Consider the following 17,350-nt stretch of genomic DNA (forward strand, 5'->3'; position numbering starts at 1 on the left):
ATTGCCAGACACCAACAAAAGCTTATTATTTTGTTCTTGTTTGGTCTTGAATGTATTTAGAGTTTTTAAATCATTGTCTAGGACTCTTGAGTGTTGAATGTTAAATGTAAGCTTTTCTTAATTTTTTATACAGCTTTAAATGCATGCTTAAAAGGTCTTTTGGCCTACATAACAAATGTGATAGTTTTTATTAAAAAACAACAATTTTTTAGATCAATAGAAGCTGTTATTAGATCAATAGAAGCTGTTATGCTTACATGTCTGTTATCAAACAGACATGTAAGCATGTCTGTTTGATGGTGGGGTGATTAGATCTGATGGTGGTGTCAGAGGCCTCACTGCAATTTACAATTCTGAGCAATTTACAATACACCAAAAGAATGATCCAGCAATGAGTAACTGAACAGAAGGTGTATATATGGGAGACAGAAACAATGGGAGGACTAAATAGCTGATAGGGAGCAGGTGTAGAGAAGTAACCAGTGATGGGAGAAACGGCATTGAAAGTAACGGCATAACTGAAGCCGTTACCTTTTTTTTAGTAACGAGGTAATCTAACTAATTACTTTGACTGTAACTATAATGCCGTTACCATTGTCGACACCCCGTTACTGCACGTTAGTCAGGTCGCACAATGAACCTTTCTTTCATGACAGGACTCGTGCACGCCTTGTCATGTGAGAGGGGAGGATGAGATTGGCTGTTATGGGTGTTAATGTACAGCACACACACACACAGATGGAGAGGGAGGAGGACTCCAGCAGTAGAACTGCGTTTTCCACATGGAAATACCGGTGTTACGTCGAGCTGCGTTTCCTCATCAGATACGGTTTCCCCTGCATCTCTGCCCAAGGCAGGCGGCACTGCGATTCACTGCTGGGAGCTACATGGCGCATAAGTCGTGCATGCATTTCAAAATGCTAGATTTTTAGAGTAAAGTTCTTGTAGTATTTTTAGGTTTATGTACATACTGTTATTAAACATTTAAACAGTTTAAGGAAACCTAAGTAAAACTTACTCTTACCCCAAAATTCATGTATTACATTAAAAAAAGATTGTATTTTACTAGTATTACTAGTATTTACAAGTAGAACTTATGATGAATACTCTAGTAGAGTTTGCTTAACCAAAAAGTCAAGTTTTTCAGTGTGCGGGGATAACAATGATCAGCTTTAACATGTATTCTCATTTGAAAGATTTGTCTGGTTGTTTATCTGTCGGGGAGCCAGGAGTCAGGAGAGATGTTGTTCCCAGAAGCAACATGGAAACCTAAACCAAACTGAAACCATAAAGAGTTATATAAAAGCCTGCCTGAATTTCAGACTGTATTTAACATAATCTGTAATCTCAAACACTAAAATTCTTAAACTCTATAAGTACATCTGCTTATAGCTTTCTCATAATATTCAGTTTAACCTTTAAAAAAAAAAGCTCTATTTAAGCTAATGGTGCGTTTGCAGTACTTGGAAAAGAAATACTGATATGCAGTCAGACAGGAGAGGCAGTCAACGACCACATCCTTCATTTGGCTCAGACATGGAAAAAAAACTATTGCAGCTTGTTATTATTATTAACAATAATAATAAAGTCATGTCATCATTAATTGTTTTTATGTTCTTTTAGGTTTGATGTGGTTCTTCCCTTACATCAAAGAAAGATTGATGAGCATTATTATCGCGTCTTTTTTTCTGTGTTGTCATTAAGGCCTATTAAAAAGGCTGTTTCTATCAAGATAAAAGTTCATTCATAGTTTACAGACACAGTAATCATTTCAGACACTAAACTATCATCAATATGTAGAGGTACATATCCAGATTTAAGGGGAATGCATCAAAAAGGGCTTTTGAAACCCCCCATCTATTTTAAAACCAATGGAGGGCTGACTACGATCATTTTCAACCTTAGCTTTTATGGTTTCAAAAGAAAAATGATGTTTAGTTATACGGGTGCAAAGTTTTGATCTGCATGATATGTATAAAGTACTCACTTTTTTGTAAAGCTTGAATTCTTCATAAGCTTTTTTGTTCTTTTTAACTAAAACACAGAATATATAATACATATCAGTTGCAGTAGTTGGCTCTAGGCAGCAATTCTGGTTGACTAATCACCTTCGTTGCTTCAGTGACTTAATCCACAGAGGTGTTTTACTGACTGCTGGTGGTGGAGCATGCACAAGAAACAAACGTGTTTCTGGAGTCTTGCATCAGAGGCATGATACGATTTGTATCCCCTCATGTAAAGCCTAAACCACAGTGGGGCAGCTTTAGCTCAGGAGGAAGAGCAGTTTACCAATCAGTTCCATCCCAAGAGTCCCGAGTCCAAACGCTTAAGGGTCTCTCGGCAGGAATTCAAAACCTGCTTTGCCTCTGATGCATACATAGCAGCTTAAATATGTACAGCAAAAAACACCCCTCTCTTTATACCATAAAAGAGAATGTATAAACAGATAGTCTTGTTTATTTTAAGGACCCTGTAGCAACAGGACAATTTATACCCAGTGGACAACAAGTAATAAAATAGTTCCTATTGATAACACTTCTACACATGTGTGTCGATTTCATTTCACGATGTTTTATCCAATCAAACATCTTTGATGGTTGACTCTGAACTGATTTAAAACATAAATAAAAAACAAATGTTCATTTTTTTTTTTACATTTATGAATTTTACTTTTGTAAGCTGCAGTGCATATATATTACTTAGACTGTCTCAACAAAAACACATATTTCCTATGCAAACACCCCACAAAGGATGTTTTTTCATGATAACAATACAACTTTGGCATTTAGTAATTACATATTTCGCATAGATAACTATTAACTTGTATAGACGGTGAGCCTTTTTTTTCTTATCAAATGAATGTTATAAAGCAATACACACAACAGAAAAACAATCACACCTGCCGACAAAGAGGAGCATCCTGGTTACTTGTCCCAGGCCTTTAGTAGAGGGGTCCCAGAACTACTCCCTCCTCCGCCATAGTGTTAAGAACTTCATTTTTTTTGTTTTTTTGTTGTTGTTTTTTTCAAAAATGAGCTGCTACAGAACATGACAACAGGACATAGGCTTGAAATCTAAATAGCATAAAATATTTTCCTTTTTCTAACTTGCATGAAATTAGGAGGGGAATACCCTCTTCTCCCATTCCCACAAACTGGGTTGGCTGCTGATGCTGTGATGTTAAATATAAGTGAACCTGTTAATAAAACACAAGCTGGCTAATATTGGTGGACTTTTTTTTCCATCAGCTTCTGTACTGAGGAAAAACCAAAATGTGACATATAACAAGGTACATAATGAACCTTCAGTATTAGACAGACAGACAGATACACATACAGACACACAGACAGATATATAGCTATTTCTAATACAGTGGGAATACTTAAAATAATTTTAATTGATTAAATTTGGGAGATTGTAGGGCATGAAAAACAAATTGCACATGTAGGGGCTCAGTGTAAAGTGCCAGACAGGACCCATAATTTATAAAGACACAACAGGAAATTATTAAAAGATTTATTTAAAGAATTTACAAGATGCTTCACGAAACCAGCAGGAGAGAAAGGAACCTCCAAGAAGATGGATTGATTCTTGATTTAAACAGTTCAGTCAGAGGAAAAGCCATTACCTTTTTCAGGATCCATGAAGAAGGGAAAGGAAGAGGTTATAGGGTCCTCTGCAGGTCTCTGGGCGGTGGTGACATCACTGCAGGCTTGGATAACTCTGAGAGCAAGTTTAGCAATGCTCGAAAGACACATGTGTACAGAGTAAATGAGGCACTTGCTTTGAAGAGGTTTTTCTGTTTTGGTTTTCAAGGGGAGAGATAGAGGTTGTTGCTCAGGGGACAGAAAAATGGTCAGAGCGGATGGAGCAGAGCCAGTCAGAGGGATCCAAAGACTAGAATCCACAATCTTGGGACAGAAACAAGGTTAGAACCAAGGAGGTAGAATCAGCACATGGATCAGGGGACTTGGATGAGAGGCGGTAGTCAAGAGGGAGGAACTCTGTAGATGTCTATAATTTAAAAAAATCTCTGTGAAGTCCTGCAGGGGCAGGTCAAAGGCGAGGAAGTCATCAAGCAGAGACAAGTGATCGGGCACAAAAGAAAGAACGCTGGACAATCCTGGCCAAGAGTTTCAATAATCAACTAGTTTGGTGTTTGCTTAAAAAGGCTGAAAGTGACAGATTGTTCATATTGTGCACAAGCAGTAAAAATGATCATATGCTTTCATGTTTATTTTTGTAAATCAGCACAGTTAAAGATACATCAGATTTGTCTAAAAAATAGTATAAAATCACCAATTCTTTCTCCAAGCACTTCAAAGCAACAATTAGTTTATTATTCATAAACAAACAACTACAGTTGATGTCACACCACCCCTAAGAGAAGAAATCAATGTAAAATGGAATTTTACTACTGCTTTTTTACAGAGATAGATTGACGAGCAAATATATAAAAATGTCTTTAGTGTCTGACCATTTGCATAAGTGGCATTACACATACTCCACTTTCAAAGTGATATAGATGTTTCTGAAAGTCCATTTCATAAATATAAGTTAAAAGCTCAAAGGTATAAAATAGAGTAACTTTACTGCTCTCCCTTTGACTTTCTTCCATCTGTTAAAAGTCTTAAGTCTTAAAGTCTTGAGAGTCTAAAACTCTCTCTTGCTTTTCTCAGTCTAAATGCATGATGTAACCTATGTTTTGAGTTTTTTGAAGAAATAAGTGTTTCCTTTTAAAAGCTAAGCTCCTTGGAGCTCCTATGTGTGTCCCCTAACATTATTTAAGACACCTGGGTTAAACGCTGTAAGTTGACCCAAACATTGAGGCATTTCAAATGAGCATAAAAAGAAAGTAATTGAGGGAAAATAAGCAATTAATTAAAGAACACACTACAACCCTGTAATAAATATGCATTAATTGAAGAGTATTACTGTAGTAATCAAGACAGCTAAAGGAAATATTCTATTTTCTAAATAATAATGCAAAACTACAAATAACCTTTACTTCCTGAGATACATTTTATGATACACTAATGTAGCTAGCATTAATGCCTGTCATGATCGGTTTAGAGATAAAGCCACATGCAGAACACCACTGAGACTTAGTAAAAGGTTTAACAGAGTTTATTAAAGTTTCACACAAAACAAAACAAGGTTCAGGTTCTGGTCCGGGCAGGATTCTCTGGTGTCTGCAGAGACGGATAGTTGGTTAGCTGGATATGCAGATGAGTTAAATGGGTTTTCAGATATTTCAGTAGATACCTTAAAGAGGTCCAGGTTTATTCTGAGAGAGGGAACCGGTTTGGTCCAGAGACTGTTGGTTCAGCAGAGTGCTTAGGCAGCAGCAGCGTCTTACTTCTGACTTCCAGTGAACAGACCTTGGTTGAAGTGATTAGCTCTTTCCTAAGAGCAGCAGTTGGATTCCAGAGTGAAGTCTTCAGGTTTGGCTCTCTAGGGCAGGCAGGCAGATTCAGGTTAAGCTCATCCAGAGCTTCTCTCGAGAGACTGGTTTCCTAGGAGCGAGAAGACAGAGGCAATTAGAATTAGGTTTCTCTAGGAAGATAACGATTAGTAATTTCAGAGGCTCAGATTCGCTAACCAAACTTGGCTAACACTGCGGCGCCTAAGGAAGGTCTGGCAGCTGCTTATAAATGCCGGTCTCCTGATGAGCTGATGAGCGTCAGCTGTGCTGGAGGGCTCCAGCCCAGGAGGATCCACAGCGCACTCTGCTGGAGAAGGTGGAGAATCTCCAGATCCCAACAATGCCAGAGAATTAAATGAATTTGATTATTTCAAAGTGTCCTCTTTTTATTGCCGTTTACTTATTGAAGAATGATTAAAAGTACCATTAAGCAAATTGGTAAATAAAAATTTTGGTTTTTTTTTATTTCAAATGGTCGCAAACTCACAACATGCAAGGTATGTTTATTTATATTACACAGTTCAGTTCAAAGACAATTCAACGAGTTTTACATGAATTCAACTATTAAATATAAAGAAAACAAAAGTAGATTAAAAGTGAGTAAATGTAAAATTTAATAAAGGAAGGTAGTAAAGCAGATAGAACAACTGCTGTAGAATAACAACATCAGCTTCAGTAATCCTTCTTGCAGTAACAAGATTCTTAACAAATTACAACAGATGCTGATGTATCTGTGCTGCTACCTTAATAGCAGTCTTAGAAGAGACGGCAATGTAGCCATTAAAGATTAACACCCTTGTTTGGCCTCTGTGAGCAGTGCATGTGGCAGCCTCTCCTACTGTGGCTCATTCCTTGTAAATGAACACACTGAGGTATCTCCATGGTGAATGGAAGATAGATTTTAGAGACCTTTACATGTTTGCACCAACTCTGCTTTCAGAATGAGGCTGCAAGTGAGGTAATTCTCTGTAAACAACAGCAAACGCAGACAAATTATTTATTTTTTATTTATATTTTAACTTGGTTATAGCCCTATAACCATTTGTTGTAACCCCCTGTAGTATAAGTAGTCTAATAACTATTACAAGTTGGAAAGTATTTCAGATAAATGGTTTTTCTCATACTTTCATTGTTTCAAAACATGGAAGCAATGCTGATGAAGGGGAACACAGATTTTTTTCAAATCTTTTTTGTGGTTTCTGACTTATGTTACAAGGTTCTCTGACGAATCAAAATGTATTTCGGTTCCCAAAACAATACCTAAAGCTACACAACCTAGCATTTGTCTCTTAGGAAACTGTGTCATATTTGCAGTTTGGCAAAAGTACTCGCTGTACTCAGGAGAGGAGTAATTCAGGAATTATTCTTTTTTGTGCGTTCGTCTCCTGCAACTAGAAGATAAGAAAACAACTGTAGCAACCATATTAACCACGCTACCAGAAACAGCCATTGTTTTTTAAGCCGATGCTGAGAGGCAATTAAAAACAGTAAGGGTAGTCTTGGAATTAGAAAGAGCTGCCAGCATCAAAGCATTTATTATGGCCTTTTGTTGAACTGCTACTCTGTCTGCTTTTGATAAAACATGTTCCTGACAACTCCTAGGTCTGTGTTAGAGTCATGACTCCTTGGCTGAAGAAAACCGTGTCTACATTTGAAAAAAAAAAAAAAAAGCAGAACCATAAAATGTGTTAAAAAGTTGGAAACCTCTTGTGAGATCATCTACGTTTTATTAACATCCTTTTTTTCAAAACCGTGTCATTGGAAGAGCACCATCTTACTTGGTGAGATAAAGGTCTAAAAGACGCACATGTCATCAGCATATGGCTTTGAACCATTGCTACTTCCTTTAAAGGTCATAGTGAAGGCACTGAGATTTTAAAGGAAAACAGCATAGCCTACTTTCCATCTGCTTAAGAAAGCCAAATAATTACTTCTTCAATATAGCAGTAAATGATAACAACGGAATTATTTGTCGAACATGTTTTATTCCAGCATTGTCAATAAGATGTTATTTTCCGGTAAATATCTAAAAGCAATATCTACTAAACAAGAGCTGTAATGATACTTCTGTTTTTTTAAACAAGACGATATGAACTGCTGGGTTCATGAGGAGAAACAAGATTGTAGGAATGTAATCAGTGCACAGTATGTCCGGATATTTTTTACTGTAGCTTAATCCTAGTGGTGATCCTACTTCTAAAAACCATTGACAATAATGAATGAATGAATGAATGAATGAATGAATGAATGAATGAATGAATGAATGAATGAATGAATGAATGAATGACACTAATGTGTCCGACCTTTTAGACATTTCCACATCTTTTTCTGAATCCGACATTGTAGCATGGTCTAGACAATTCACATTTGCAGTTTGAAGAACACCTGCTTGCTTCTGATGAATAGCCAACCAATGAGTGTTTGCGTTATATAACTCATCCAATTACACTAGTTTTCACTAGATGTGCCAATGATCTGCATTGGATGGCGCACATGATGTGAAATAAATGTTTATAAACATTAAATCGAAGCCAAGAGTAATGAGTAACGTTTGTTTTAAAAATGTAAAGAATAGAGAGTACAGATACTTGTGTGAAAATGTAATGAGTAGAAGTCAGAAGTAGGAAGAAAAATAAGTAAACTAGTAAAATATAGATACCTAAAAAGTGTACTTTAGTACAGTAACAAAAACTGCATAAATATAACACAAAATGGAAAAAAAACCAATGAACAAGAAAACAGAATAACATAAATCAAAGTGGAACTGAAAAGTTAAAAAGAAACTCAAACAGAAGTCACAAGGGGACAACCATAACAAAAACTTGCGTTTTAACCAATTCCAATAGGATGCAAATTTTGATTAAAGCAATATAAAAGAAAACTTTTTTCTTTAAATTTTTATAATTGAATGAAGGTTCAAAGCATGAAGGTGAAAAGCATGTAAAAAAAAAAACAAATTATTAAATCGAAGTAAAGCATTGGTACAAACTAGGGGTCTCAAACAGGCTTTTTAGCCTGAATTCCCTCATTTTGCTGCATTGGTTGTTCTTATGAAATTTGGTGTTTTGTTATATTGCTAAGATTCACTAACATGAACAACATTGTTATGTCCAAGCATAATCACTTCCTTTGCTTGAAGTCTTCTTTCAGATTGCATTAATTTTCTAAGTAAAACCAAAACAGTCGACAACCTGATTACATATGCACAACTTTAAATCTATTTAAAACAGGGATTTCCCCGAGCTCTATTTAAAAATGGGAGTTTGCCATGGATCTGAGAAAGAAGCCTGAGTCCAATTTTTATGCAAAGCATTAAAAATAAAGGCCTAATCCTTTTATGATAAGATTACCTCCGCTATAATTATCTTTGCTCTACAGCTTTCAGATATTATGTGTTTTTAGCTGATCAAACTTTGTTAAATTCTACAAGACATGGGGCTTTTAAGATTAGGCCTCGCTAAATGAAGTTTGTCTTATTGTGCATCAATTTTTGACACCTATTTTGGAGCAGGGCAGCTTGCGATCTTCTTTATTTCAGCAAATTTAAAGAGAAGGATTTTTGTTCTTTTGAACCGCTAAACACATTGCACTGCTCACATGTGTGTTTGAACTGAAAGCAATTAGTCACAGCTGATCTGACTTGATAAAGAAAGATGCACAAGTCACAAATGATTAAGTTCTTACAGCATGGCACATCCAAGTTCAAGGGATATCACTTGTAAATGAAAGAGAAATATGCATCTGCTCATAACAAGATTTTGACTTTGAACACATTAAAAATAGAATGTGAAATAGTTTAAACTTTGAAGATTGGTAACAGGTCTAAGGGACTAAGCCTAAAGGGACAGAGGTGGCCTGCTGGTTATGGAGCAGGGCATTTTGGTCCTGAAATGGTCAAAAAGGACCAAAACTTAACCCCAGAAGACCCCGGACCCCTGCTTAGTATGGCAGCACACTGCTCCTTCAGGGATTAGTTAAACTGGAGTACAGATTTCCCCACTGTGGGACGATTTAGCAATATTGAAATTAAATCTAAATAAACATTAATTTAAGTGAGTAAATTGAAGAAACAGCTCTCTAGTTTAGCTGACTAGCTTTCATATTTCCTTGTTGGTTTTGAATCTTTGTAAGTACTGTAAATGACAAAAGAAATGTACTTTTTAAGATTGGTAGTAGATTCTGTGGGTTTTTCCTGTGCATCAATTTTAAAAGCTGCTGTAAAAGAGAGCTGCAAGCCATCTATTCAGCTAAATTAAGTATTTTTTCTTAACATTCTCATATTTCACTGCAAACAAATGCATGTGTGCAATGATAATAACAAGGCACGAACTGGGCTTAATAAAGAGGGGTGTACACCTCATGCTTGCAAGTGGCAGGTTATTAAGTTCCTACAACATGGGAGATCCAAGTTCAACCACCAACACATAATAAGTAAACAAATTACTCTAATGCTGCAACCCCAGTAATAACTGCCACAATAATATTATAAATTTCAATGTATTCAAACAAGAATGTCTCTAAAATTATTTTAAAATATATATTTTCTGAAGCCTAAAACAAAGCTACAAACCAAACTTTCCCATTTCTATTGACACAGAAATAACAAGAAAGTCCAACACAAAGTAATATTTTTGTCTTTTAAGTAAAGTCCCTTACACTAGTTTTAAGTTTAGTTGCTTAGCTTTTAGATTTTTTTAAGGGTTTCAGTTTTTTAAGCTTTTTAATTTATGAGTTGATGTAACCTTTAAATTTATATAGTGCAGTCTAATCTTAGATTGAACAGAACATAGCTGATTGTGATTCTCTCAACTCAAGATATTTTACATTTTGAGCAGCATTTTTTACTCTGCAAATCTGAGATCAAATTTCACTGCTTACAAATGCATGTTTGCTATGACAGCAACAAGTCTCAGCAAATCTGATTTAATGAAGAGAGATGTGGACTTCGCCCTGGCAAGTGACAGGTTATTAGGTTCCAACAGCAGGAGAGATCCAAGTTTAAATCCTGACACAGCAGACGAGGCAGAAAACCCACATGCATTAATCATAACACTGATTTATTGAGAAATAACTTCAGTGGGCAGCTGGTCAATATGAATCCACAGGGTAAGGTGGTTTGGGAGATACTGCATTAATTTGCTCACATTAAAGCTACAATGTGTAATTTTCAGCGACATCTAATGGTCAGACTGCGGACTGCGGGTACATAAAATGCCCACACTGCCTTTCTCCTCTAACAATATGAGGCCCTGACGGTACAAAATGGCTTTCACAAAGTCTGATTTACCTAAAAAACATATTACAGTTTAAGATGCATCTGGTGTTTGAAACAAAAGTATATGATCATGGCATATGGCATTACACCTATATTGGCAAGTGATGACGATGTTCATTTACAATAGATCACAGCATGAAATCCATAACTTTTCCTATTACCGGTATGTTGTCTCAAGTAAATTGACAAGTATAAAAGTTAGAAGATGAGAAAGTATCATTATTTAACCACTGTTTCATTGAAGGAGGCTGCAGAAATGAGTTTTTTAAATCAAAATGGAAGGCAGAGAAAATAATGTTGTTAAAGGATAATGCAGGAAAGGGCCCTTAAGAGGTTTGTGAGTGGCTTTTAAATAAGCTGTTTTAATTTAGCACTAGAAGGACAGTTTCATACCCTACATCCAGCACAGACACGGACCACCTGATGCCTTCTCTTCTCCTTCTCCGACACGCAGTCCACCCGAAGGCCCCTTAGATCCTCAGCAGCCCTCCGTCCATCTCCAGTAGTTAGCATCTAGAGCCTAGCCTTGACTGGACCGGGCATTTGAACCAAGCTGAGCTCAGAGCCATGAGCCCCACAACGACCAAACCCAACCCGGTAACGGTATGCTTCCCCCCGCCTACCCAGTTAGGCAGGCAGGGGGAAGCACAGGGCCGCCGGTGTCCAAGCTACCGTCGCCGGGTCGGGTTCGGTCGCTCTGTCCCCAGCTCCAGAGACCACGTCTCGGTTCTGCTGCACTCCAGTCAACCAAAATCCCGGATGATTTTGAAAATTCCCCTGAGACATTTTTTTAGGTCTGAAAAGTAGGACATCCGGGAGAAAGAGGACGTCTGGTCACCCTAGTCCATGACATCTCCACTGTTTCCCAGCAGGCCACCATGTGCTCCACTGGCCCCTCAAAGCTAACACTGTGCTCCTCAGCTTTCTTCCTGAGCTAGCAGTGGAAAGCTGCCGCCTCTGCCGCTGTAGTTCCTTAGCCACAGAGGGCTGCATGGTTGGCTCGCTTATTCTAGTTCTGGGGCTCTCTCGCCCGCTGTTTTCACACTGATTCCTCTCTGCTGCTCCCTCAGCTCAGAATGTCTGCTCTTACTTCTGTTGTCCAGGTTATTCATCCCCCTGCTTTGCAGAATAAAGATACATAATCAAAAACACAACAATCGGCATTTGAAATTGGTCGTCTTCATTATAACTAGCTGGTTACTGGTCATGGCCGATGTACGTCTAGTTTAGATAATTTTATAAATAGTATTTAATTATTCTGTGTAATACTGTATAAAGGCCTAACTTGCTGCGTTCCCATTCTTGCATAATGGCAATTTCTACAGTTACTAGTTTGTCAGCTCACCACTGCCGTAGCACAAAAGATGTCTGCCACTACAAAACCCACTCCTGTCAAAAAACGGGACAGATGGACCCTGTATTCAAGGAGAGACAGTTAGTAGGAAATTTGAAACCATTTATTAAAACAAAAAAAGACCTGAAACAGAACAGAAACGGGCTACTGTGGATCTGTGGACCTGCAGCGACTGCAGGGAAAGGGGGGCAGGACATCGGCCAATAGCTGACACTCTCTGGAGGGAAAAACACAGTTAGTCACCTAATCATCTGACAGGAGATGATTATCAGAGTGAGTCACTTACCTGGTTTGACAGTGCAGTTCATCCTCTTCGAAAGAGTTGACATCCAGCAGATGGGCTGGTGCCGCCCCGAGTGTCCCAGGCGCTGAGGCCTTGGAGAACAAACAGGAGGCCGATCCAGGTCAGGGGAAACAGAGTAGGCCAGAAAAGTCCTGGAATCCTAGAGTCCACAGCTGATCCGAAGTCCTGCCCAAACAGGAACAGAAGGATCCAGACCTCCAGGAATCCACAGAGCGTTCAGGCAGATGCAGACAGGCAGGCTCAGATGTAGACAGGCAGGTTTAGTGGTTGAGAGAACAGATACAACACATTGTACCAGAATTTCTGCAGGAAACTTTAAACTGGTCTCCTCCTAGGAGCCAGGCTTACAGGAATAAAACTGACCTTCTCTGCATTCCAAGCCAAAACCCTGAGGGCTCCATGGAGAAGGACCAGGACACGATCAGAGGACAGGACAAACAGAAAAATAACCCTTTCAATCCGCTGACCACCAGGAACCAGGACATGAACCATGGAGTAAACCAAACTACTAAACAGACAAACAGAAAACAAATAATGATCTGGCCTCAATAGCTAGGGCTGAACCGAATATAAAGCACAGACGCAGGTGGAAAAAATAAATGAGAATTAGGAACCAGGCAGACATAAGCAGGTGAGAAATTAACAATTAAAGGTGCTGTAGGAGATCTTGGTAAAAAACAGTTCTAGCAAGCTATATATTTGAACATACACAACCATGCCTCTCCCTTCAGACCACCCCTCAAAACCACGGCTTCAAAACACACTTATGCGCATGCTGTCTGCAGCGCGTCTGAGCAGCTGAAGCAGCAAGTCGCTGATCTGGGAGCTGGCAGGGAGACAGGCACAGCACTGATGATGCAGACCGCTATGATCCCTCCTCTGAAACGGATTATTAATGCCTAACTGAACTTAAAATGCTGAAATCTCCCAGCGAAATATGTTCACTTTTGTTATCCTGCAGTTTGTATTACGTACATGAAAATCCCCTTTCAGCCGCTGCAGCAAACCGCGAAGAGGCGACTGCACCGATGATGTTTTCAGGTGGACTTTCTCACTTCAAAATAGATTCAAATTACTTTTTACCCCCTGATCACAGCAAATATTGCTGACATTTTTACAGGCGAAGAAAGGATAGGGTAGCTCTGCCCAACACGCATCAGACCCACTTTTTCCGCCGTGTAGCAAGAGCAGCAGAGGTGCATCAGCCTCAGAAATAAACTTGCACAAGCATCAAAAATGAAGCAGCATGCACGTTTTTGCTTCTCTTTCTGCTTTAGGTGTAAACGTAGCAATACAGTGGCTAGCTTCCAGCCATGGCGTCCTGCACGAGCATTAAAGGGGTCGATTCGTTTATGTGTCAGGGTACGAGCACATGGGGAGCGACAAACAGACGAGCATGATTGACGTGTCAGGAACCAATAGTGTACAACGGACCTTGTTTTGTGATTGGTGGAGGTTACCCATTGATTTCACACTGTAGCAGGGAATATTAATCTTAGTTTTAGTTTCAGACCTTCTATTTTACTGCTTGCTACACGACTGTGGGGAGATTAACTTTCAGTTCACACATACATAACAAACATATAGAGATTATATTACATTTATAAAGTAAATGCCTGTAATGATTTCACACTGTACCTTTAAGATAAGGTTTTTAATAATTGATTTTATACATCGCTATAACAAGCTAAAATATATTTGCTTTTTTCTACATTCCTTTTTGCAAATTCTGTTAGTTTTGTTTTTGTATCTTTTAGACTAACGATCAGTATGAAGTAATATTTTATAAAATCTGTATGCCATGATATTTTAAAGGAAGAGCAGGGGGTCAACTTTAAGTTTGGTAACTCTTCTGTTTTTGTTTGGTTGCCGATTTTTTTTCCAATTGATCCTCCAGCACTAATCCGTCATATTCACCAGAGTCATGTTTTGAAAGCAGATAAAATCACACTTTTTCTCTGCAAAGAATAAAATATGCTGCTGAATCTGTGAGACTTCAAAGCTGTTTTTCTCTGCTCTCTTGCCAGGGTCATCACAGATAGCCAACAACTATCTGGCTCCCCAGGCAAGACTTAAAGCTTTGACTATTGCTATGTGGTTAGAATTCAAACATTGGTTCAACGTTCAGTCGAGCTGCAGCACAAGTAACAGCCACACACACAGGCAAGCTGAGGCAGAGGGAAAACTATGAAAAAGATATATATCGGCAAAACAGCCCTGAAAAGCCAGAGAAATGGAAGCAAACACCCAAAAAGAAGGTAAGAAAAGTCAGTGTGGAAAGTCTTTAAAACTTTTAGCATAATTCTCATCACAGATCAACTTCATTTGTTTTAATCCTTAAAAACTAATTTTCTTTGACAGGTCACATACTTTAAGAGACACATCAATTAATTCTCATTGTTCACCTTCATATCTTTTCTCGCACCAACTGTCATCCATTTCCAGTTAAACTAAACACCAAATTGTTCATGTGAGTCATCGTAATCTAATGGGGAAGTTATCATAAAGCCACTTCAATCTGAAAAACTCACACGAAGTGAAAAGACAATTAGAAGAAATGTATTGATACAATTACTTGGTCTGGTGGTGGTGGAGTGGAGATAGATGAAGTTGGTCAGTCTGTAGACTGCTGATTAGAGAGACGGTATGCTGAATTTTATGGGGAGATCCAGTGGACTGCATGAGCTGATACTAGAGCTTCACTCAGGGACCTGGAAGATGGAAGTAAAGCTTGGATAACACAGGTTGAGAGAACCTGTCCATGATGAGCAAGCAAGGAGCGACAGTGGAGAGGAAAAACTCCTCGTTTGGAAGAAACGCACTAGGTAGCAGACGAGTTGTGGATCGGAGGCCTTTTAAGATGATCTTTGGACGGTGTGGTTCAAAGCTGATTGGCTGTGATGAAGATGGATGAAGGCGAGCAATCAGTTTCTTCAGTTGAACTGAATGCAGTTCTACCGTTAAACTCTGGATGTTGTAAAATGGAGCCTAGGCTGCCTTTGTTAAGTATTTATACTCTTTGAACTTTATTACATACAACTTGTCACATGATTAGAACAAACTGCAATATACTGTATCTTGATGAAATTTCATTAAAAAAGATTTTAAAATATGGGTTTTTACAACATAAAATAACAAAACTATTGAAATAATAAAGCATGGTTTAAAATAATGAACTACGACTGAGAAAGTATTTTGTAAAAAGAGTAGTCAAAAACAAAGTGATGATGAATTAGGCAGATCTCTATAAAATTTCCAAAGCTTAGCATATTGTTTTATAGCATAAAGCTGCTTTGATTGCTTCAACAGCTTTCTCCCATACCTGTCTGCTGGTCTTTGGTCTTTAAGTTGCTGTTTTTTCTCTAAACCGTAAGTTCTTCACAAAACAGTTAAATTTACTGAAAATGAACTACACACATTACAATAGGAGACTTCTTGAAGGCAAATTTTGGAATAATATTTGATGTCTGCATTTTTTGCCTTAAAGTAGTTGAAAAATTGAGATCGTTACTTTGACTATAGGACAAAAACAAATATAAATTTAAATGTGTCTCAAATTCGGAACAACAGTTCTAACGGCACTCTGCGACAAATTGGCAACTTGTCCCGGACGTACGCCGCCATTTGCCCATAGGCTGCTGGAGATAGGCAACACTGTGACTCTGATGTGTAAAATGGAAGAAGATAGATGGATGGAGTTATAACTGCCAATGATAACATACTGTACACGGTCAGGGACAAGTCTTAGCAAAAACAAGTGCTTGCCAAAGGTTCCTTAGTCGGAGCTGAATGTGTATAACTGGCATTATGGAAATGCACACACGATCTTGGTTGTTTGTGTTGTACAAACAGTTTGCAACAACAGGTGCCAAGGGGTTAAACAAGCTTTTTTATATGTAATATAAAAACAATTCTTTTGTTTTCCTTCCACTTCACCACCATGCACTTTGTTTCACTGTGCAACAGAAAACACCAACAGATAAATTAAAGGCTGTGGTTGTGCAGAAAGGCAAAAAATATCAATGATAGTAAATATTTTTCCCAGGCAGGAAAGATGCTGCAAAGATTTAAAGGTCCTATATCCTGCTTTTGTATGCAATTCAAATTTGGGCATACATGTGAGGAAATAATGGCCTTTTGCACAAGCAAATTTTAATTTATCATGAAATATTACATGTTTTGTGGTGTTGTTTTTCCAATCCAGAAGGGAAAAAATGGGTTTTACTGCAGCAATGCTTCCTACTCCCCCATCAAGGCCATTAAAAGGAATTAGATAAACTGCATTATGTTTTTTGGAAGACCATTAGATAACTGTCATAACTGTTTTCCGGACCAAAGGAATACATTCTCATGTGTTGGTTCGGAGCTCTGATACACAAGTTGCAACCATTTCTACCAAATTCTTTCCTCTCTAAGTAATTTAAATTTTGTTTTTGGGTTATCACATCCTCTGGGCATGTTCTAAACTCAGTCTGGTCGTCCATGTTTGGTTTAATGCAAAGAAGTGGGCTAATTATGGACCTCACAATGCTTTATCGTGAGTAGAGAAAAATCCTCCTTTGGTGATTTGGGAGGAGCAAAGTATTGTTGATGATTGCTTAAACAGGACTGAACAAACAAATGTAACATTTTTAAATGTTTGTGATGCCGAACATTTTAGAAAGGTTAAAAGCTTAAAAACTTTCATATTGCATTATATGTCCCTTTATAAACCATGTGAAAGTGTCCACTGTAACAATCAGAGCATTAGTTTAACACCAGACCAAGAGTTTAGTTAAGTTAGGATTAATGTGCATTTATTTGTTTTCTGTGCAGAGACAATATGAGATGGGTTCTGAGCAGAGATGGGAAGTAACGAAGTACAAATACTTCGTTACTGTACTCAAGTAGATTTTTCTGATATTTTTACTTTACTCTACTACTTATTTTTATGGCGACTTTTTACTTCTACTCCTTACATTTTTACACAAATATCTGTACTTTCTACTCCTT

General features: G+C 38.0%; 1 protein-coding gene across 2 annotated transcripts in view; it reads left to right on the forward strand.

Moving 5' to 3' along the window:
• The window catches only part of begain (brain enriched guanylate kinase associated), a 65,014-nt gene that overhangs the window by 11,777 nt on the left and 35,887 nt on the right, over positions 1-17,350 (forward strand). The window contains exon 2 of one of the 2 annotated variants that reach the window (XM_015379994.1): positions 14,386-14,616. The exons of the other annotated variant lie outside the window; for it this stretch is intronic. Within the exon in view, the coding sequence (XP_015235480.1) occupies positions 14,546-14,616 (71 nt within the window). The 5' untranslated portion in view covers positions 14,386-14,545. The remainder of the gene's footprint in view (positions 1-14,385; positions 14,617-17,350) is intronic. 2 annotated transcript variants of the gene reach the window in all.

This window comes from Cyprinodon variegatus, unplaced genomic scaffold (assembly GCF_000732505.1).
Source record: "Cyprinodon variegatus isolate N-32 unplaced genomic scaffold, C_variegatus-1.0 Scaffold205, whole genome shotgun sequence".
In the NCBI taxonomy this organism is placed as follows: Eukaryota; Metazoa; Chordata; class Actinopteri; order Cyprinodontiformes; family Cyprinodontidae; genus Cyprinodon; species Cyprinodon variegatus.